The sequence below is a fragment of the Spodoptera frugiperda genome, chromosome 9 (genome assembly GCF_023101765.2).
Source record: "Spodoptera frugiperda isolate SF20-4 chromosome 9, AGI-APGP_CSIRO_Sfru_2.0, whole genome shotgun sequence".
Taxonomy (NCBI): domain Eukaryota; kingdom Metazoa; phylum Arthropoda; class Insecta; order Lepidoptera; family Noctuidae; genus Spodoptera; species Spodoptera frugiperda.
The window spans coordinates 10853193-10873828 of NC_064220.1; the positions used below are offsets into that span (position 1 = coordinate 10853193).

The 20636-nt window shown below is 36.0% G+C and overlaps 2 protein-coding genes across 7 annotated transcripts in view; one reads left to right on the forward strand and one right to left on the reverse strand.

Annotated features, from left to right (window-relative positions):
* Window positions 1-648: 648 nt before the first annotated feature.
* Window positions 649-3935, reverse strand: LOC118271166 (uncharacterized). 3 transcript variants are annotated; one of them, XM_035587116.2, is made up of 4 exons: window positions 3778-3935; window positions 2376-2851; window positions 1621-1843; window positions 649-824 (listed from the first exon to the last, which is right to left on the reverse strand). In XM_035587116.2, exons 2-4 carry the CDS (start codon window positions 2822-2824, stop codon window positions 768-770), a joined length of 729 nt encoding a protein of 242 aa, XP_035443009.2. In that variant the 5' UTR covers window positions 2825-2851; window positions 3778-3935; the 3' UTR covers window positions 649-767. The 3 variants fall into 3 exon arrangements, with proteins under 3 accessions (XP_035443009.2, XP_035443010.2, XP_035443008.2); XM_035587117.2 differs by lacking the exon at window positions 3778-3935 and adding an exon at window positions 3575-3766; XM_035587115.2 differs by lacking the exon at window positions 3778-3935 and adding an exon at window positions 3520-3765.
* Window positions 3936-4213: 278 nt separating this feature from the next.
* LOC118271114 (UHRF1-binding protein 1-like) overlaps window positions 4214-20636 on the forward strand; it is a 46890-nt gene continuing 30467 nt past the window's right edge. For all 4 annotated transcript variants that reach the window (XM_050695724.1, XM_050695726.1, XM_050695727.1 and 1 more), the window contains exons 1-2: window positions 4214-4371; window positions 7986-8187. In XM_050695724.1, the coding sequence (XP_050551681.1) occupies window positions 4328-4371; window positions 7986-8187 (246 nt within the window). In that variant the 5' untranslated portion in view covers window positions 4214-4327. The remainder of the gene's footprint in view (window positions 4372-7985; window positions 8188-20636) is intronic.

The following is a 20636-nucleotide window of genomic DNA, read 5'->3' on the forward strand; positions in this document are numbered from 1 at the left end:
AGGTTTCATAGTAACATCTACATTTTGATAGACATTGTACCTATGTAAATAGAATCATAAATGAAGTACTAAGGTACATTACTTAAATAAATAACGCTCAAACTTAATACGAGGTAAGCTTCTTGCTATAAAGTCAACACAAATCTGCCTCTATGAATATTTCATTACCGTGAAGAAACGCTGAAAATGTTACTAGTAACGCCATCTCTGTGTTTGTTGGGTAACTGTTTACTTTTCAGGCTTTCAGGCAGCGTGTTTCAGGCGTAATAATTATGTGTTTCGTTAACACATCACATCAATAATCTTACTATACTAGTGACCCAGGCAAGCACGGTTAGCTAATGTATCTTTATAGTAAAGCCACATAGCACACCTCTGGTGAAAAAGCACTTTTAGAGTGACAAGAGCACGTTACGACTGGACACTCTGATTTTAACTTAAAGTTAGCTAGAATAATACTTATGCTAACTCCTATCTTAACACACAATTTACAATTCTTTTTACTTACCTTTTTTCTATAGAATTTTCACCTTAATTCTTAGACGTAAGGCATTACTTTTTTTTAATTATGTACAGGCTATCGGGAAAAAACAAAGCTCCGCGCGGACAAACCCGCAGCAGTTAGATTATAAAATATGAAAAAACTAGTTTTCAATATAAAAATCGTATAATAAATTTATTAACAGTAACATCACTCGTAGCGTAAAGTGTAACTTTGAACAACATTGGCATAAACGTGCGCCCGCGCATCGGACGCCTCTTCTGTATCAACGGCGGATGCTGCAGGCCGATGATTTCGCGCGCTGGATCTTTTTTAGAAGAATCTGGAAATAACATTATGTAAAACGGGGTGAATAGAAACAAATCAGGGGTGAATAAAAACAACATTTTGTTGTCTTTTCACGTAATTTAGAACTGTTTACACCATTTTAATTTTTTTTTATTATAATTCATTATTAAAACCAAAAATGCTCTATTAAAACCAAAAACATGAAAACAAACTAATAATCCTAATAATTTTTTTTTCTATTCACCCCCTGAGTTTCTATTCACCCCATTTTACCGTATCACTGTCTGAACCATAGCTTCCTCCACATATAAGATGGTTGGCCATAATCTACACGTTTGGTAGGAGGTCTAATAACTTTAGTTATAAAGATTTACACAGAACATAGCAGCAGAGTTTCTGTTAAAGCTGTGTGGTCCATTTATCGATTATTACGACAGCCGCGTGAAGAGTAAGGGTCCGTTCACATAGACCGGCTCGGAGAGGAGAGCAAATTTTTATCACGCTGAAAACAGAGTTTTAAGTATTTGTATTAAGGTTTATTTTTTAATGTGCACTGTTTTTGTCATTAAAAATGCTTAAAGGCGCTTGGTGTGAAATAATAAACGCTTCCAGCCAGTCTATGTGAAATAGTTGGCGACTCCGCTATGACCGACTCCAAGGGTACCTATATGATCCGGTCTGTGTGAAGAGAAAAATACGCGCTGATACTCTCGGCCGGTCTGTCTGAACGGACTCTAAAGATGGTGACCAACACTGACAAATATATTAGGGTTCATTTTTCACAGTGAAAATATAAAAAAATCTAAATAAAAAACCAACTAATTACATACCATATTATCATGGTCGATCTGCCTCTGTTGGTTCTTGCGGCAGACCGCAGCCGAAGGTACAGGTTTCCGAGCCTCCTGCTCCCGAGGTGGAATGGAGCACTTCCTCGTGTTCCTCGCGCTGAGGATCTTCGTCAGCAGTATGTGGTTGTGCCTCTCAATCTCCCGCAGTCGCTCGTTCGTGAAAGACATGTTGATACGACGTGTTTTTAGGCCAGAAACTGATCTGCAGACAAAAGATCAAAACAATTTTCGTTTTACCATTTTTTCTTGGTTTTAAAATAATGTAAAATCTAAGTCATTATGTAAGTCAGTATAACGTTTAATTTAACATTGGATTAAAATAACAGGTAGGCTTTGTCGTAAACAGGTAAAACTATAAACTAATCTCTGGATTTGTACATTCACATGCAATACAATACAACATATTTATAATGGCAAGATAAACATTTATAAGTGTGGGAGAGCCATGCTTCGGCATGAATGGGCCGGCTCGACCGGAGTAATACTACGGCTTCATAGAAAACCGACGTGAAACAACGCTTGCGTTGTGTTTCGTTGCATAAGTCAGGTTACCGGAGGCCCAATCCCTGATTCCCCAACAACCCTTAAATTCCTTAATCCACAAAAAGCCGGCAACGCACTTGTAACGCCTCTGGTGTTTCGAGTGTCCATAGGCGACAGCGATTGCTTACCATTAGGTGTTCCGAATGCTCTTTTACGTATTCCATAAAAAGGTAAATAAAGTCACAACTCACCCAAAACTGGTAGACCTTCCCGACATAGACCCCGGTGGCTTATTATGACTAGTTATAGAAGACTGACTTTTGGTAAACTTCATGGAAGACCGATTGGTGGGCTCTCTGCTTGTATCACTCCTCACGGACTTGGGTAAAGACTTCACAGACTCCTCTTCCTCACTTTTATCCTCCTCAAATTCGTCGGAGTACGCATCCTCATCGTTGTAGACCTCAGTCTTTTCATTTTCGGACTCCGATTCCTCGTAGACGCAGGTTTCGACGCAGATATTGGGGGGTCTTTTGGCCGCGTCTACGATACACCCCATTTCGGAGAGATCCTTGGACAATTCATCCACTACGTTGTTATTTTCCTCCTGGTAGTGTTTCGTTCTCATCTGTTTGCAGTCCCCGGAAGAAAATTCGGTGTCGATATAGTTCAGTTCTACTGATTTCTCTCGGCGTGCCATTGTGGAAGCGTGAATTACTGTGGGAAGCTGAAAATTGGAATTACGAGTAGCTTAACTACTGGTGCTGTACTGACGTGGCTATTGGGATAGTGTGCCTCAATGTGTAGTGGTACCTGGATAGCTCTAATAGTATAGTTAGTTAGGTTGTGGGGACTCCGGAGCAGGTCTATTAGAGGACCCGGTGCCAATTACAGGCGCTGAGATTGGCCACCGGGGTGGTTTTAGTGAAGTAAAAATTCCACACTCCCTAGTCTTTTATCCCCAGAAAGCTACGCACCTTTTGAAGGTTTCCCACCGTAATCAAAACAAAAACAAGATTGGTTAGGTTCAAATACAAATCTGTAAGCTTTAATGTATAAGAGAGTCATAAAAAAGTAATTCTACCGCCATGGTTGACTGTACTAATTACTACATAAACCTTGGCAGTTTTTACAGCAGTTCAGACGTAAATATTTACACTTTCTCAAGGTGATCTGTAAAAGTAATGAGACCACGGGACGCCTCAGTGGCTTCCGCTACGGTGTAGTGTTTTCGCTGCGGGTGGAGTTGCCACCATTAGTCATTCGTATAGATAACTGATAAAAATACATTATATACAAAGTTTGGTACGTATTGTCTGACAAAAAATATTTCACAGCTACTCTGTATTTAAATTATTATTAGTTAATAGAATAAAATTATGTAATACAACATACCAAGTGAGATAATTAATAAAATATCCAAGTTATAAGCGCCTACTAATAAACTTACTGCAAGTTGTATATCTACTCTTTACTGCTCTATTTAATAGTGAAGTAATTTGTAAAGTCCGCCAACTTGTAATAAATACTTAGAAATTGTTCACAACGAAGCGCTAATACGAAATTATATTAATATTGTAAACGAAAATGAAGCTCTGAAAATAACAACAAAAGACTTTGTGTGTCAAAATAAACTTGTTTTTAGAATCTTACAAATGTCGTCCTTAGTTTTATCGTCAGCCAGTACTTTGATATCCTTTCTTCTTGTGAAATTCTATCCTTTCTTTTTTGTTAATAATTACAATTTGATCGAACAATAAAGAACACAATAGAAAATCAATGACGCACTTAGTTACGGCCAAACAAAAGTCGCGCGGTTTGGTTGCTAAGTTTGCGTTTCGTTTCTTCTACAGAATAAGACGCCTACAGAAGATGCCGATAAAACCAACAAACTTAATTTATTGCATCTAATATTCGTATAATTCATCAAGTATAATTTTTATTTAACTGATTGCTATTAGTTTGTAAAATTCAAATACATATAATTTATCGCATCGTGAACAGTAAAACTCTATTAATATGAGATGCGAGAATATCATCGCAATGTCGGTCGATTTTGACGTTTTGTCAGATTCGTTCAACAAATCGTTCATTTTCATTCACATGAAAAGTACCTTTGGATGTGAGAATTCGTGTGTGCGATAATGATTTTTTGATAAATTCCGTGTTATTTAGTTAGATTATAACAAATTTATCATTAACAATGGTGACTATAATAAAGAACCAACTGTTAAAACACCTATCGAGGTATGTACAATCATTGATTTTACTGAATAAGTCCCTTGTTCCCAGGATTTGTTCCTGTGATAATAATTTAATTAATTTTCTGTGATTAAGAGTTGTAAGCGTTTGGATTTGCTTGGAGTTAATTTAAATATGCTTTCAATGTGTAAACAATCGCAATTAACTTGGCATGTATGTTCCTTTGTTTGATTTATTTATGTATTGTTATCGTATCTACGTATGTATATTTGAATAATGTTTTTTGTTAGCCGCAAGTTATAAAGCTATGTATTCTCTATTAATATCTCTTACACATTAGCATCGGAGAAGAAAGACTCAGATAGATAAAAATAATCTATAATGTTAAACCATATTCTTTATACATGACTGAAATTGAACTAATATTATTTTTATTTTAAGTTACCACATTTTGTTGTTTAAATACACTGCTATCGGACTTGTTTGTGTTATCAGTCGGTCAAGTGTGTAAGTCGTGAGGCACACATGTTGAATACCTACTTTGTAAATTAGTCTGTTTCAAGGGGAACGAGAAACCTTGAGAATTATACGAAACACTTGGATTAAAATAATTTGCTTTTAGTTTTCCTTACTCAGTATAATTAAATATATTATTGTGCACCCACTATCTTCTAAAAAAATCCATATAAATGTCTGGAAGAAATAACAGTGTGTGATAAGACCGCCCATTATACTCAAATTACTATTACAATGTAAACATATTTTATGTATGTGTGCAATAATGTATAAATAAATAAATAGTAGGTAATATGATGATAACCAGTTTATCAACTAAAAATAAAACAATGGTATATTTCTCACACTCATTATAAAAAGTTATTTAATTAGGTAGTACTATATAATTAAAACTACCTAACTATTTGAAACTAATTGCTATAGATAAGTAACTACCACACCAATAAGACATAATAGCAACCAATAAGAAAATGAGATATAAGCTGGCAGCTGTTAGTATAAACTTGTGATTTAAAGTAATCAAAATGAGAGTGCATTCTGATTGGTTGGTTTATTTGTGCCGGCCAATCAGAGAAACACTCTCTCATTTAGAATACTTTAAATGTAAAGCAAACTGATACTAAGGGTAATGAAGGTATAAAAAAAGACAACTGCAAACTCTAACCTTCCTATTATGCATTAAAATTACCGGCAAATCCAATTATAGAGTTTTTTATGTTACATAGATAGAGTTTATACAGAGATTATACTATAGAATTTGTATAATTGTGTGCAAAAAGAGTTGTATAGTACAGTTATTTGCAACTAGAGTCCTACTTGTTGTTTTTGTAAACAATATAGTAAAAAGAATACAGTGATGAATCATCATTAAATATGATTAATAGTAATTTTCTTTAACTGCATTAAACATAAATAACATAAGTTTTTTCCTCGTAAGAACATGTTGATACCTAATGTTAAAACCTAGTTTAGTCTAGTTTTTGCCACATAGTTATACAAGATACATAGTATAAGAGGAACGTTGATGTGAGAAGTAACTATTATCTCAGTGGCTTACTTTACCTATAGGTAGTTACTTAATGTTACTATACAAATAAATATAACTATAACTAGAGAAAACTAGTTCATTTAAGTTATGGCACAACTATGTAGTTATGTTCTGTTTATCATTTTACATTCTTAAAAGGTCATAAATCATAACAGTATATTACAATTTTCTGTGGAGGTAAATTGTACAAGTTAATTAGGTATTATAAATCAATATTAATGATCTTATATATATTTTTTTTTATATAGGAGTAAGATAGATATTAAACACACCAGTTAAATATTAAATAAAATACATAAGTTTTACAAACTGGCATCATTGAGAATCAACCTTACATAAAGCAAAGAGATTTGAAATAATCTTCAATGTCTATTGCATTAGCATATACCTAATGAAAATATTAAATACAAATATAACTAGCATGGTTGTTCAGACTTCAGCCTGTAGTGTTTATCACATTTCCTTTGTGAATATACAGTATACTGCCAATTTTACATTATACATAATAATAGGTATTATACGACATTATGTTATTGTAAACAAATTAACTAAATTGTTATTTGACTTGTCATTATGTTGATAGACATAATATAGCTTGTGTTTTATTACTGGGTATGTATTATTTGGATGTAAGTCAATGTAATAAGGAATTGTTTTTCTAAATTGTTGTTAAATAAAAAATCTTTTTTTGATATTAGTATGTGGTATGTTCAGTTAGGAGGGTAGAGAGGCCTTTGCCCTGAAGTGGGATGATCTAAATTTAAGTATGTAGTATGGCCCCACCCACACTAATATTGTCTCTTGATTTTTTGATGTATTTACAAACATAACTACAAATTCACATACCAATTTGTAGTTCACACAAAGAGTTGTTCCGTGCGATGAACGAACTTGCGACCCAACACTCTCCTAGTGGCGCAGTGGCTGGGCAACCGACTGCCGCGTACTTCTTGTGTGATCCACAAATTGTTATTTCGAGTCGAATGTTCGAGTATAATTGTTGTAAATGCATCCACAACACAGGAGGATATCCTACTGTGGTTCAAACAAAAACCTTCCTTTTAAGGATTTAGTAACACACTTACGATTCCTTATAAGGATAGTAGACACAATTACACAATAAATTCAACAATACAACATAATATATGTACAACATTGATCATTTTATCTCATGACAACAAGAAACAATGATGTCCAATAGGTTGTATAATATATACGGGGTTCCTCTCACTCCGTACTCATTATAAACTGTATGAATAATGAAACATGGAACGAAATGAGCTATTGCAATTGAATAATTCATCATTCATATAATATAAAGTTTCCACGGGAACTTCAAAGGAAATATTGTAGCTTTTTTTTAAAGAAAAAAGTCAAAGTTTATTTTAATGTGAGTCGTGTTTCGTATTATTGCCGGGTAATCGATTTTCACTATGTTTATATAACTGAAATAACTAGTCGTTCTTGTATGGTGGAATTCATCTTACCAACGAGAAAATTTCGATAAAAATAAATCACTTTTTATTATTTTATTGTATTACTTTATTATGGAAATCTGGAAACCTTAGTACGAGTTTGCTTTACGTTTAAAGCAATCGAAACGAGAGCGCATTCTTACCATACTAAGGGTACAGAATAAATTAAATTTAGCCTGTGATTTCATTTCCTTCTACTTAAATATATGGATTTTGTCAATCAATTGAACCTCCACCCACTGCTACGGCGTCAAATTGTGTTTATTATATAAAATACCAACGTGTAGCGGTTTCCACCGATCCATCGAAATCCGTTCGTGGGTTTTAACGTAAATCTTCCTGCTCTTATACCAAGCTACTTGGATAGATACAACACCAACTAATCTAGACTAGGTATTTAGTGTTAGTTAATAAAAAAGAAATCAACAGGTTTAAAAAAATGGCTTTACGCTAGTGTTTTTTCCAATGTCGAGAATGTCCACAAACACCCGAGGCTTAACTCCTCCCCTCCCCATTCTCTAAAACGCCAAAAGCTATCCCATAAAAACACTTACATCCAGACAACACACGTTGAGAAGCTGAACTGAACTCTCTTTAAACTTCTCTCTTTCCTCCACCAGGTTCACAAAGAATCTGTCACCAGAACAGATCTCCCTCTCAGCGTTGCGAGGGTCTGGTGAGCTGCAGGACCTGACCTTGGACGAGGAGTTGCTGACAGACCTGCTGGAGCTGCCAGGCTGGGTGAGGCTCACGTCTGCAAAGTGCAACAGAGCCTCTTTCAGGATACAATGGACCAAGTTGAAGACTGTTCCCATTGTGTTGGTAAGTCAATTTTGGAAATAGTTTTTACGTGCAACCTAATAGAAATTTGGAGTCATGAAACCTATTTAAACATATCCTTGAGGATTCAGATCAGATAAGTAGTTGCACTCTGTGGGTTTTTGTCGTTTTAATGTATGTTTATACATATCTACTTATTCAGTTTTCCAGTTCATATAAACGTGAAACAGTATTAAATGTTTTTGCGATAAAAAGGAACCTATAATAGCTTCCAACAATTAATTATCGATTAACCACATTCAATTCCATGCAGTAGTTTTGTTTGTGCAAACATACACACAGACAGACAATCTATATATTAATACGTGATGCAAAAACTTTGGACCACATTTTACGAAAATTGCGCGGACGTAGGAGCATAAAATTTGGTATACTTATAGTTTATGTGTAGGAGAAGTGCATAGCGCTAATATTTTTCAAAAATAATGCTTATAAAGTACATTAAATCAATAAATAAAACATTACACACACATGCATAGTATCTGATCGTATTTGACAAAACGTCAAAATCGATAGACATTGCGATGATATTCTCACGTCTCATATGAAAAGAGTTTTATAAAAGAGTTTGAATTAAATAAAAATTATCCTTCAACGTACGTTAAGTGGTATTGTAAATTAAATCATATATGGTCGAATTTCGGCCACTAGGCGACCACTAGTCAAATTAAAATGAAAAGTCTAATGTTTATGTAATAATAATAATTATGAAATGTTATCAACAAGGTAATAATAATTCATTTGAGTCATACAACAATAATAAGTTATCAAAAACATCGAGTTGCCATTATCAGTGTTGTTTTATCTCCGTAAATGTATGTAAACAGTTGTAGCCACTTTAATCCCATTTGTTCATTATTCACGTGCTTTTAAAAGGCTGGCAACATATTTGTGATGTCTCTGGTGTTGCAAGCATCCATGAGCGGAGCTGATCACCTACTTACTGTTAGTTTTCCTATAAAAATACATGTTAGGGCACATCATACCCAGGGTGCGTCGTAAGTTGCCGTTAAGAGTCTAATTTTTAAAACTGCCTCATTATAACTCATGTCCGTGTACTACTGAGTATTGGCATCTTCGTAGCACACTACCCCAGCCCTTCGCATCCAACCATCTCCTTAAGTTAACGGATATCACTTCACGTAACTGGAGGGCTTTATTATATTAACTTAAACTTCTAGAAAAATTGGGAAACTGAATAAAGCTTTATCAGAATATAACCCACTTTTCTATGGGGGGAAAATCATCCAATTACTTCTCCCACCTTAGGCGAGGCGAGAGGGAGTGTCAGACTATTACTGACTAAAAACCACCCCGTTCCTACTCCTGCTTTTCGACTCGGAGCCCCGGTAAACCCGCTAGGTAGTCCGCAGCTCCGAGGATTATAGCCTCGATAGTTACGATGGTAAACCAAAGACCAATGAAGTAGTCATAATAATTATCGACAATTTTGAAATAGAGACTGCACGGTTGGTGCGGTGGCTGGGCAACTGGCTGCCGTGCAACGGGTAGCGGGTTCGATTCCCGCACGGAGCAACTCTTTGTGTGATCCACAAATTGTTGTTTCGGGTCTGGGTGTCATGTGTATGTGAACTTGTATGTTTGTAAACGCACCCACGACACAGGAGAAAATCCTAATGTGGGGCAACGTTTTATAAAAAAAAAAAAAAAAATAGGCTTTTAAGTAAGTATTATGAATACTTTCTTTAAAATTATGGCTTCTCGGTCACGTTGCTTCGAAAACCTTATAAAGTATAAAAAACTCACGTTGAAGCAAAAAAATCTTGAGAAAAGTTTCAATTCAAAGGGAAAAGGACAATTTACTTTGAAAAAAAAAAACAATTTGTTCTTTACCTTACTTACTTTGCATTAGAATTTCCGCTTATGTCGTGGTTGCGTGTATAAATGTAAAATTCACTTAGGTAGGTCTACACGTTACATTTGCTTTGCTTACAATGCTTCGCATTGGTCCAATTAGTCATTGGATGATTTTCCCCCCTTAAAACCAGCATCTATTATAATTGTCAATCTACAAGACTGTAGACTGAAAAGTAATACAAAATAATGATTAACAAGTACACTAAGTATCTACAATGTATGCACAACTGCTCATCAAAACTTGCATGGTCATTTTGCTTTGCATCAAACTGAATTTTGCGCAGTTCTATTTAGGCGAGAGATAGTTCTCTGTTTATGCATAGTTTTGAGATCAAAACAAAACTAACTAGGTACAAATCTTTTCTATTTCGAAAAGAGTATTTAATGTAACACCCACTTTTCGCTATATTTACGTTACGAGGCACTGGATACTATTCCAGACTCCTTTATATTTAAAAAGGCATAGGTAATAATGTTTAGCCGACTTATATCGATCCGGAGTCCTGAGACCTTCTAGTTCGGTAGTCGCTATTATGGTAATCTTCCTAATGAGACAGAACATTCTATTTAGGCTTCACAAAGCGTTGAAAAATATAAACCATTATATACCACCTCATCTCCGTGTCCGTCTAATACCTGAGCTGCGGACTATAATTAAAAAAAAAAATTAAAATTATTTATTTCATCCACTTATTTCATTAAATGTACATTTTTAGGAATTGCCTTTTAAGCAAGTTTTTGCTTGTGATAGGTAATTCCGTTTTTCTAATTTACAGTAACGACATACATAAGTGTGAAAAAAGTAACAATTCAAAACAGTTGGCAAAATAAAATAAAACAAGTAAAGTTAGTAAAACAAGTAAAATTTATCTTTTAGTTTTTAGTTTGCGCTCTTAAGTGTATGTGGGTATGCGTTTGTGGGTTTGTGTGTGTGTGTGTGTGGGTGTGCGTGTGTTGGTGTGCGTGTGTGTGTGTGTGAACGTGCGGAGTGTGTATGAGGGGGGAGGTGCGTATATGTGTTATTAACTATATGATAGTATGTAAAATTGATTCTATTTCGTCATAAGTTTTGTTAGTCAGCCATTGAATGATTGTTTTTTTGCAGTTGTGGTATGACATTGAATATATGTTGGTTTCTTTATTAAGTATATTGTATATGTGTGAGGATTGCTTTGTATATTGCCTTGTAGCAAAAGAAGTTTTGACTGGTGTTTCTGGAGCGGCTTTATTCTTCCTCCTAGTTTGTGTCCTGGCTGGGATGAAGGGAAGAGATTTATGTTTTTTTAGAACGACCTGAAGGATATATAGTTTTCTAACCGACAAAAGATTTGTGGCTAAGTATAGGCTTTCAGTGGGGAATCTCAGTGGTTTAAAGAACATCACCTTCAGGAGTGCTCTCTGCGCCCTCTCCAGTTCTAAAAATTTTGTTTTTGTGGCTCCGCCCCAGATTGGCAAGCAGTACATTATTATAGACTGACCCAGGGAGACATAGATTTGTGTGATAAGTTCTTTGGTAGCCACCTGTCGAAGTGACCTAAAGGTCCATATGAGCTTCCTAACCCTATTCATTATTAGTTCCAAGTGTAAGTGCCATGATAGCCTTTGGTCTAGCATAATACCTAAGTATTTGGTGCTACTTACTTTTGAAATTTTGAGACAGGTACAGGTGTTGTTGGAAGGTTCAGAGCATGTGTGGATTTTAATCTGAAGATCTTGTGTGGGTTGTGAACTATTATAAATAGAAAAACAAATATAATTTGTCTTAGAGACGTTTAATGTTAAAAGATTGTGATCGAGCCAGGAAGCTATGATAGACAAGCCACGCTCCGCGATACGGCCAACACTGTCCCAAGATTTTCCCGAGAATACTATTGCTGTATCGTCCGCGTAGGAGAATATATGAGCATCTTCTAAGGCCATATTACATAAGGTGTTTATGTAAATGAGGAACAGTGTTGGCCCCAACACACTACCTTGTCCCACGCCGTAAGTCACTGTTTCCTCGGAACTGGTGGCTAATCCTATCCGAACCACATATCTGCGCTCACTCAAGTATTCCGCGAATAGCTTTAGTGGTATTCCTCTCACCCCAATGTCTTCTAATCTGTGTAGAAGTGTGGGAACAGAGACTGTGTCAAAGGCTTTTTTGAGATCCAGAAAGACTGCCAGGCACTTGCTTCCCCTGTCAACTTTTTCAGTGACAGCAGAGACAAGCGCCAATACTGCATCCTCTGTAGATTTGCCCTGTCTAAAGCCGAACTGTGAGGGTGAAAGAATGTGGTTTTTTGTCAAATAATTAATCATCCGTTGGTTTATTACACGTTCAACTACTTTAGACAAGGACGGAAGGACCGATATCGGCCTATAATTCGACGAGTCAGCTCTGCTCCCACTCTTGTACACAGGTGTTATAACAGCTTGTTTTAGGGCGGTGGGGAATGTTCCCTGTTCAAAACAAAGGTTAATTAGATGGGAAATAATTGGGGATAAAATTTGCTTTGCAGTTTTGAGAAAACTTACTGGGATTTTGTCCCAGCCGGTGGCACAATTGGATTTTAAACTTGCGATTACGGTTGTAACTTCATGGGGGTCCGTATTGAAAAATGCAAAAGATGAGACTGGCGCATTTGCATCTCTTATGGGTACAGTGCTGTCATTTTTAGCGAGCCTTTTGGGGTTATTTAATATGTCGTCTGCCAGATGTTTACCTATTGTAGAAAAGTAATTATTAACCTTGTTGACTGCTTCATAAGGGGTAGCAGCTGTTTCCAGTAACTCTGTGTTTTGAGCTTTAGGTGGTTTACGTTGGGTAATTGTGTTAATACATTTCCATAGTTTTTTAGGGTTCTTTTGTGTTTTGTACAGTAGATCGCGATCATGTATACGTTTTTGTCTTCGTAGTATGCTGCTGCAGAAGTTTCGGTATCTTTTAAAGGTGATTTTCAAAACCTCATTGTCCGGGTCTAACTTTAGCTTCCTCTGCATACTGTTGCGGTTATGTATGCAGCGTAGTAAACCTAAAGTCATCCAGGGTTTGATCAGCCTATATTTTACAGGGATATTTTTAACAAGAGTGCTACTCGTGAGACATTGTTGCAACAACCCTATCAGGGTATCGGTTAGGAGATTAGGGTTGGTTAGGTTTAGAAGTTCTTGTATATTGTTAGTTTTTAAGAGTTCTATGGCTTTATCTAAGTTTACTATTGTTTTAGTTTTAGTTAGTTGACGTTTTTCAGTTAAATGGGATAGTTTTAGAAAAATCATATTGTGATCTGTAATTGTGGCGTCTACAATACCGATAAAAGCAGATTTTTTACTTGGCATTAATCTCAAAATGAAGTGATCCAAACAAATTTTACCTCTAGTTCGAAGTGAGTGTCCAGGGAGTAGACCGTACAACGCCAACATGTTTAGATAATTAACTCTATTTGAACGCTCGTACGATTGTTCCTCCTTCTTAGGGATTAAGTTTATGTTGATGTCACCAGTTATTATGACGTTTTTATTACTTGATGAAATTGTATCCAGATGAAGAGACAAAGAATTAATGAAGTCATCTGCATTTGTATTTGATGGAGAGCGGTAAATACCTATGACTATAAGATCGGGCTTGATGTTTACTTGTAAGCAAGAGGCATGGGTCAATCTAACTTCCTTCACTTTAAAATTATGTTTGCTGCAGACGTAGATGACGACACCGTCAGCCATGTTTAAATGTTTGGTGGTGTGGTATGCCGAGTAATTGTTTAATTGGGGGATATTTTTATTAGTATTTAGCCTGCATTCACTTAGCACAACAAGGTCAACAGCGAATTTTAAATAAGCTAGGTTGAGTTGAAAGTCAGTGAAATTAGAGTAGATACTTCGTATATTCTGTGAGATTATAGTAAAGTCAGTATTATTTAATTGAATAGATGTGTTAAAAGTGTGTAGTGATAAGTTCGATACTTGTGCTATTTCTGTGTTATCAATTTCAGTTATAGTTTCTAAAGTATTATCCATTGTTATATGTTAGGTTTATCCGTATAGGAATACGAAGTAGCTTAGGGAATTGAGTGTATGTGTAGGTGTCTGTGTATGTTTGAGTGTATTTGCTTGTTTGAGTTTCTCCGTATGAGTGAGTGTATGTGAGTATGTAGTTTAGGCTTAGGTTTAATTGCAGTAAAGTTAAGTAAGTGTTGTATTTTTGTGTGTGAGAGCGCATAACAATTTCATATTTGAAACGTGTTAATCTTATTATTTTAAGCATAACAAACTTTTTATAACATGATTTTAATTTGTAAATACCATTATACATAAACGATAGTCGTGTAGGACAACGATTCAATAACAATAGTCATATCTGTTGCATAAGTTTGTTTACTTGCATTTCGTTTCTTATTATGATTTTAGGCGAGTTATCATCCTTTTTAACGCATACCTGGCCGAAGGTTGTCCAGCAGTATTTATAGCCTTTTGATTTAGCCAAATCGCGGGCGAGAAAGTACAAGCGTGCGCCCCTGCTGGTTAGCTGCTCCGATACAAAGATAGGTGTGCTTTCACCGGTCTTAAGACCTAGATGCTGTGCACATAATTTATCCTTGTTTGTTCTATTGAAGGACCGCGCCGATTTCAAGAAGTCTGTCTTTAGAATAGTGGATGTTAGCTCGATTATCACAGGTCCAGATTTCATGTCACCTCGCTTGTTCGGAACCCGGAAAATATCCTTAATGTCGTTTTGTGAGATAGGACAGTTCACCACATTTGATAGGTGCTTAACCATTGTTACTAAATCATCCTTGGTTTCTTTGCTTATTTTCGGAGCATTTTTTATTTCTAAATTCGTTTTTCGGCTTCCCCGTTGTAAGTCTTCGATTTTATCTTCAAGTAAAACTATGTAGTCGTCATCTTTCTTAGTTTTAATTTCTAATTGCTCAATTTTCTTGTTCAGTTCTTCATTTTGGGCGGAAAGGGAAGCCATGGCGATTTCAATATTCGCGTTCGTATTTCTGATCTCTATTAATGTAGAAGACATTCTTTTTATTTCCTCGCTCTGGGTTGTAAACAATGCTGAGATGAAACTTTTGACTTCTTCTTTGAAGTTACAGAGATCCAAATCATAATCAGGTTCCCGCCCCCGCTTAGCCCGATGGGCAACAAAGTTGGGCGGAGTGTGTTGAGTATCCATACAGATAGAGATGTTGGATTCCGATAGTGATTTATTTGCTGTGTGTTCCATTGCAATTGCTGTGTGCAAATACGTGTACTTTTCAAGCTGGTTATGGTGTAGGATCTCCTTTTAAAAATGAACAGGCAATAAGTAGTAGTTAATTATGCCTTGTAGATTTTTAACAGCAACATATGCGACTTTACTTTGGTCAGATTATTGATTCAGGCGCTTTAGAAAAATGTTTGGATAGGTGTGGGTAACCAAAAATTTTTAGGTAAAAACTGGTAGTTGAGTCGATTGTTTTTAGTGTTTTATATCACGATACAACGCACAAATTTCGCCACTAATATGTCCGCAGATCACTTGTCACTTTATAAGTCCACTCACACAAAGATTGCGCGATTTCAACAAGTTCTGACACAATATAGTTTTTATTTAACGGGAACAACAATTACGCACTATGTATGTATGTGACGTCATATGACGTATCAAAAATATAATAGTGGGTTATCAGTACCGGGGCTCCGGCTCAAAGAGTAAGAGTAGCAACACGGTGGTTTTTAGTCAGTACGAGATATATACTACCTCGACTCACCCAAGGCAGGAGAAGTCATTGGATGATTTTTTCTCCCCTAAAAAAAGGCTTCTCCTGTATACTCCCTACTATACTCGATCTTACTATGCCCCAAGCACTGCCAAAGATGAGCTGGATAATTTTATTTACAAAATAAAAATCATTTAACTAATTTGAATACAAATGAAACTGCTACTTAATTGCTAACCAAATTCCCTGAAACGCTAACTTCTAAGATCTCAAACAATATTCTCTACAAACCCCTCAGGGTAATAACTTATGACATTGCACAAAGCGTCTTATTACTGAACGGTTAAAGTTCATTAAATATTAACTCATGTTAAACATGAAATTACTGAATGGTACCCGTAGTATTTGAAGTACTCGTGTTAGTTAGCCATTAAACTGTTACTATGTGCGCACGAAACATGTAATCATTTGTAAACATTGTGTTTTGTGTACTAAAATTGTAGTATTATTAAGTGGTTTGACTATTTAGTCGTAGCTATAAATATAGTTAAACAACAAAATATAGTAGTTAAATTTTGTTTTAACGATTCTCTATCAAAAAGTCCAAAGAATAAGCCTAACACGCGTCAGCGTTCACATGCTAACGCGCGTTTTGCGCGCGTGTGAACGGCCTGAATAAAATGCCTGTAGTTGTAAACGCGCGTTATCTAAACACTTAACGCTTGCCATCTGAACATAGGCTATATCTACATAAAACTCGGGCATATTATCCTAAAACTGCAACCTTCCTCTACTTCGGAGGAGTTTACCAAAATCAGGGGCCTTAGTCTGCTATTACAATTGTGTCAGAATGGTCGATCATTGATCAGTGCAAGAGAGACGAAGCTATGTAGGTTGTATAGCTCCGTCCCTCTCGAGGCCCCAGGTTGATGATCATAGTTAAAAAGATTCAAGTTTACCAGAGAGTGCAGCGCTCTCTGGTGAGAGAAATGAGAAATGAGCAGTCCCTTTAGGAGTCTTACGGAACCCACAGAAAGACTAGAGGTGGTCTACGTCGTCACCACACTCTTAGCTACGTTAAACGAGTGATGTAGTTTAGTTGAGAGCTAACTTTGCACTCGCCTATGTAATTAGTTTGTCAACTTTACTAACACAATTTCTGTATACACTGTAGCTGTAGCTACAGGTCTTTGCTACGTTGTTAACACTGCGTTTTTGTGCCTAGTTTTTCTAAATTATTGCTAGTTTGAAGTAGACAAAAACAAGATAGCTAGATGGTAGACGACTCGCTATTTATTTATTACATGACCCTCCTGACTTAACTCGTTTTTGCCTCCAACAAAATTAAAAGAATAGATAGTATAGGTATGTTGCAATCCGGAGCTGCGGACTACCTAGCGGGTTTACCGGGGCTCCGGCTCGAGAAGCAGGAGTAGGTACGGGGTGGTTTTTAGTCAGTAAGAATCTGACACTCCCTCTCGCCTCGCCCTGGCGAGAGAAGTCATTGGATGATTATCCCCCTTTAAAAAAAGAGTTATGCAACATCACAGCCATAGGCATTTCTGTTCGTTTCAACACAGATTTCGTGATAATCGGCTATACAAACAGAGATTTCGATTAAAACGGTTAATACCTCGTATATCTCTTATCAAAACGTTGTTATCTGTTAGTAAACCTTTGTCGAACATTCGTTCCCCGCAGGCGTACGGGATCATTATCCGTATTTACTTTGTGTCAAACGGATACACCAGCCCTCGGGCTTTTTTAAATCGACTATTAATCCGTTTATTTCGTCGGATTCTGGATTTGATGGTATTATTTGGAATGAATTTAAGTATCTAGTTATTTGCCTCTTTTTTTGGTAGGTTTTCGTTTGGGTTTAGTATCGATTCTTATGTATTACTTAGTTCTTCATGGATTACTATCCTTTAGATTCCTTTCAGGTAGATGCCTGAAAGGGTTTCTTTTTTAGTCTATTTAATTTTAGGGGCTTTTAACTAATAGGCTATGTCAGCTCCATCGTACCCCAAACTTATCTATCTAAAAACATTTTGGATAAAAATATTAAATACCTGCGGGTCAGTACTGGTGCAACATCATAACAATAAATCGTCCTGATATGGTTAAAGGCTCTGACGAAATACTAGAAAAGGATCCCTTTAAACCTTGGTCACTTTTAATTCTCTTATCAAGTTTATTTAGGACTCAGGAATCAAGGATCCTATATCTATATATTAATACGTGATGCAAAAACTTTGGACCGCTTTTTACGAAAATTGCGCGGACGTAGGAGCATAAAATTTGGTACACTTATAGTTTATGTGTAGGAGAAGTGCAGGACGCTAATATTTTTCAAAAATAATGCTTATAAAGTACATTAAATCAATAAATAAAACATTACACACACATGCATAGTATCTGATCGTATTTGACAAAACGTCAAAATCTATAGACATTGCGATGATATTCTCACGTCTCATATGAAAAGAGTTTTATAAAAGAGTTTGTTTGAGTTTGAGTTAAATAAAAATTATCCTTGAACGTATGTTAAGTGGTATTGTAAATTAAATCGTATATGGTTGAATTTCGACCACTAGGCGACCACTAGTAAAAATAAACCCCACATTATTTCGTGGCTAACAGTCACTTTTACGCCATATAGTATGTGGATCAAGGAGTCACACTAGTCACCTTCACACACTCTTGTTAATCTATGAACCGTTCACTTGTCAGACAAATTTCATATCGTAAAACAGGGTTTTTCAGTTGCTCCATTAACCTGAAAATAATCCAACAACTGCGCAACAATATCGAATAGCTATTTCCGTGTCAAATTGTGAAATGCTATTTTTATCCAAACTTGAAAATTATGGAGCCATCTTGTCTGAAGACTGTAATTGACTAAGAAGAAAAAACCTGGCTAATTCCAATTTTGGCTGTACGATGCAATCAGGCATTATTTTGTTTAATTGAGTACGACTGTCCGAAAATGAGTCTAGCGTCCAATTCTCAATCACCCGATTATTTGGTTTACCGATGCGAAAGAACCAGAAACGTGGCCATTTTATGGCAGTAGCCTCATTCCAGTTTCTACCTTATAAATTGATAATTTTTTTATGGCGTCGTTTTATCTAATAAGGAAACATTCTACCACTACCGATGGGCATTACTCAAAATGATTAGTAAATATTCGCTTTTACTCAGTATTTATCCAATTTATAATAACTTTCGTGAAACATAATAAATTAATTATTATGTTATAAATCGGCTTACTCACGTAACTGTTTTACGAGGAACTCGACTAGTTTCAAGCCATGCTATAGGCTCATATTTATAAACAGCATTGTCCCGGCCATACTGTTTTTTTTACATTTCTTTTCGAATATTTATCGGAATAATTACCCATCTGTATACATAATAGGAACCAACAGCCGAATTACAAAACCAATATCAATGCATTATGATGCCACCAATTGGCAATGCAACGGACATTACCGTATGACAAACATGATAACCTACTAGCTAATTGTATTGTGGGCTGGTTAAATGTGGCTGTAGTTTGCATAATTTAATTAGCATAGTTAGGCCTTACGTGCCGATTGTTAATCGATATGAAGCAGCGGTTATTATGATTATACATTGATTTATTAGTTATTGTAGTCTGGTTTGACTGCCTCGTTGGTCAAATGGTCGCAACTACGACTGCCGGGCTAGAGGTCTCGAGTTTCGATTCCCGGGTCGGGAAAAGTACTGCTGATGTTTTTATTCGGCTTTTCGAAAAAAATCTCAGTAGTAGCACGGAATCTGAAATTGTGTCCTGTATCACGGCAATAGGCTCACCCCCTATTACATGGGACTCATAACATAAATGGTGAAATATGGGTGTACATTGTACAGTGGCATTAAGTGTCGTAATGTTCACCTCTGCTTACCCTTTCGGGGTAAAAAAGTGTAACGTTACGTGTAGTCTGGTTTGATTGTTTGATGCGATTTTTGTTATTCGTTGAAAATTGGCAGTTTCTTATATCAAGTTTTAAGAAGTCTATTGTTTACTTTTTGGTATGGTACGTAGGCAAGAAGCGTGGGTAGATTGTCGAAAAATATGTTTTTCTCGTCTTAAATAGCGACGGAATCTCCAACTCTTATAATCCCTTGGCCAATCTTTATTTTTCGATGCAAAATCTTTTGAAAATATCCTGAATGCCATTATTTCGAGTAACTGGAATGAACTGGATATTACCATAAAAACGAAGTAAGTTTTTATTGGATACCCCTTGTCAGACAGTCTTTGATTTTCTGCGTGATGAAATGGAAATGGTGAAGATTTTTTAATTAAATTGGTTGGAAAATGTGTCTTGTTTGACGTAAGGGTGTTGTTGGAGAGTCCATAACATAAAGGGTATCACAGCCTCGTTTGTTGAAACAAAAAGAAATAACTGACAACGGGACTTTTGTTCCGTATCCTGTTTGTGAACACAGTTTTCGTATTTTCTAGTTTATTTAGCTACTTATTAGTTTTGATTTAAAGTGAGATGTATGGTATAATATGGTATATACAGTGAAACTTGGTTAAGTGGGACCTGGATAAGTGAGAAACCTCCACAAATGGAACTCATACTGAGGTCCCTACCCATTGGCACTGAATTACCTCTATTAGTGGGACAAACAACCCTCTTTATCTGGGATTCGTTCTTTCGATTTATCATCTTAGTTACCTCTATAACTGAGACAGCAAGTGAATTTTAATGCATAAACCTCAGTAACTAAGACAAACATCGTTTTGTTTGTTGATTTACTTATTCTTATTCATTTATAATGTGCACATAACACATTGTTTTATTTAAGAATCACACCTCTTTA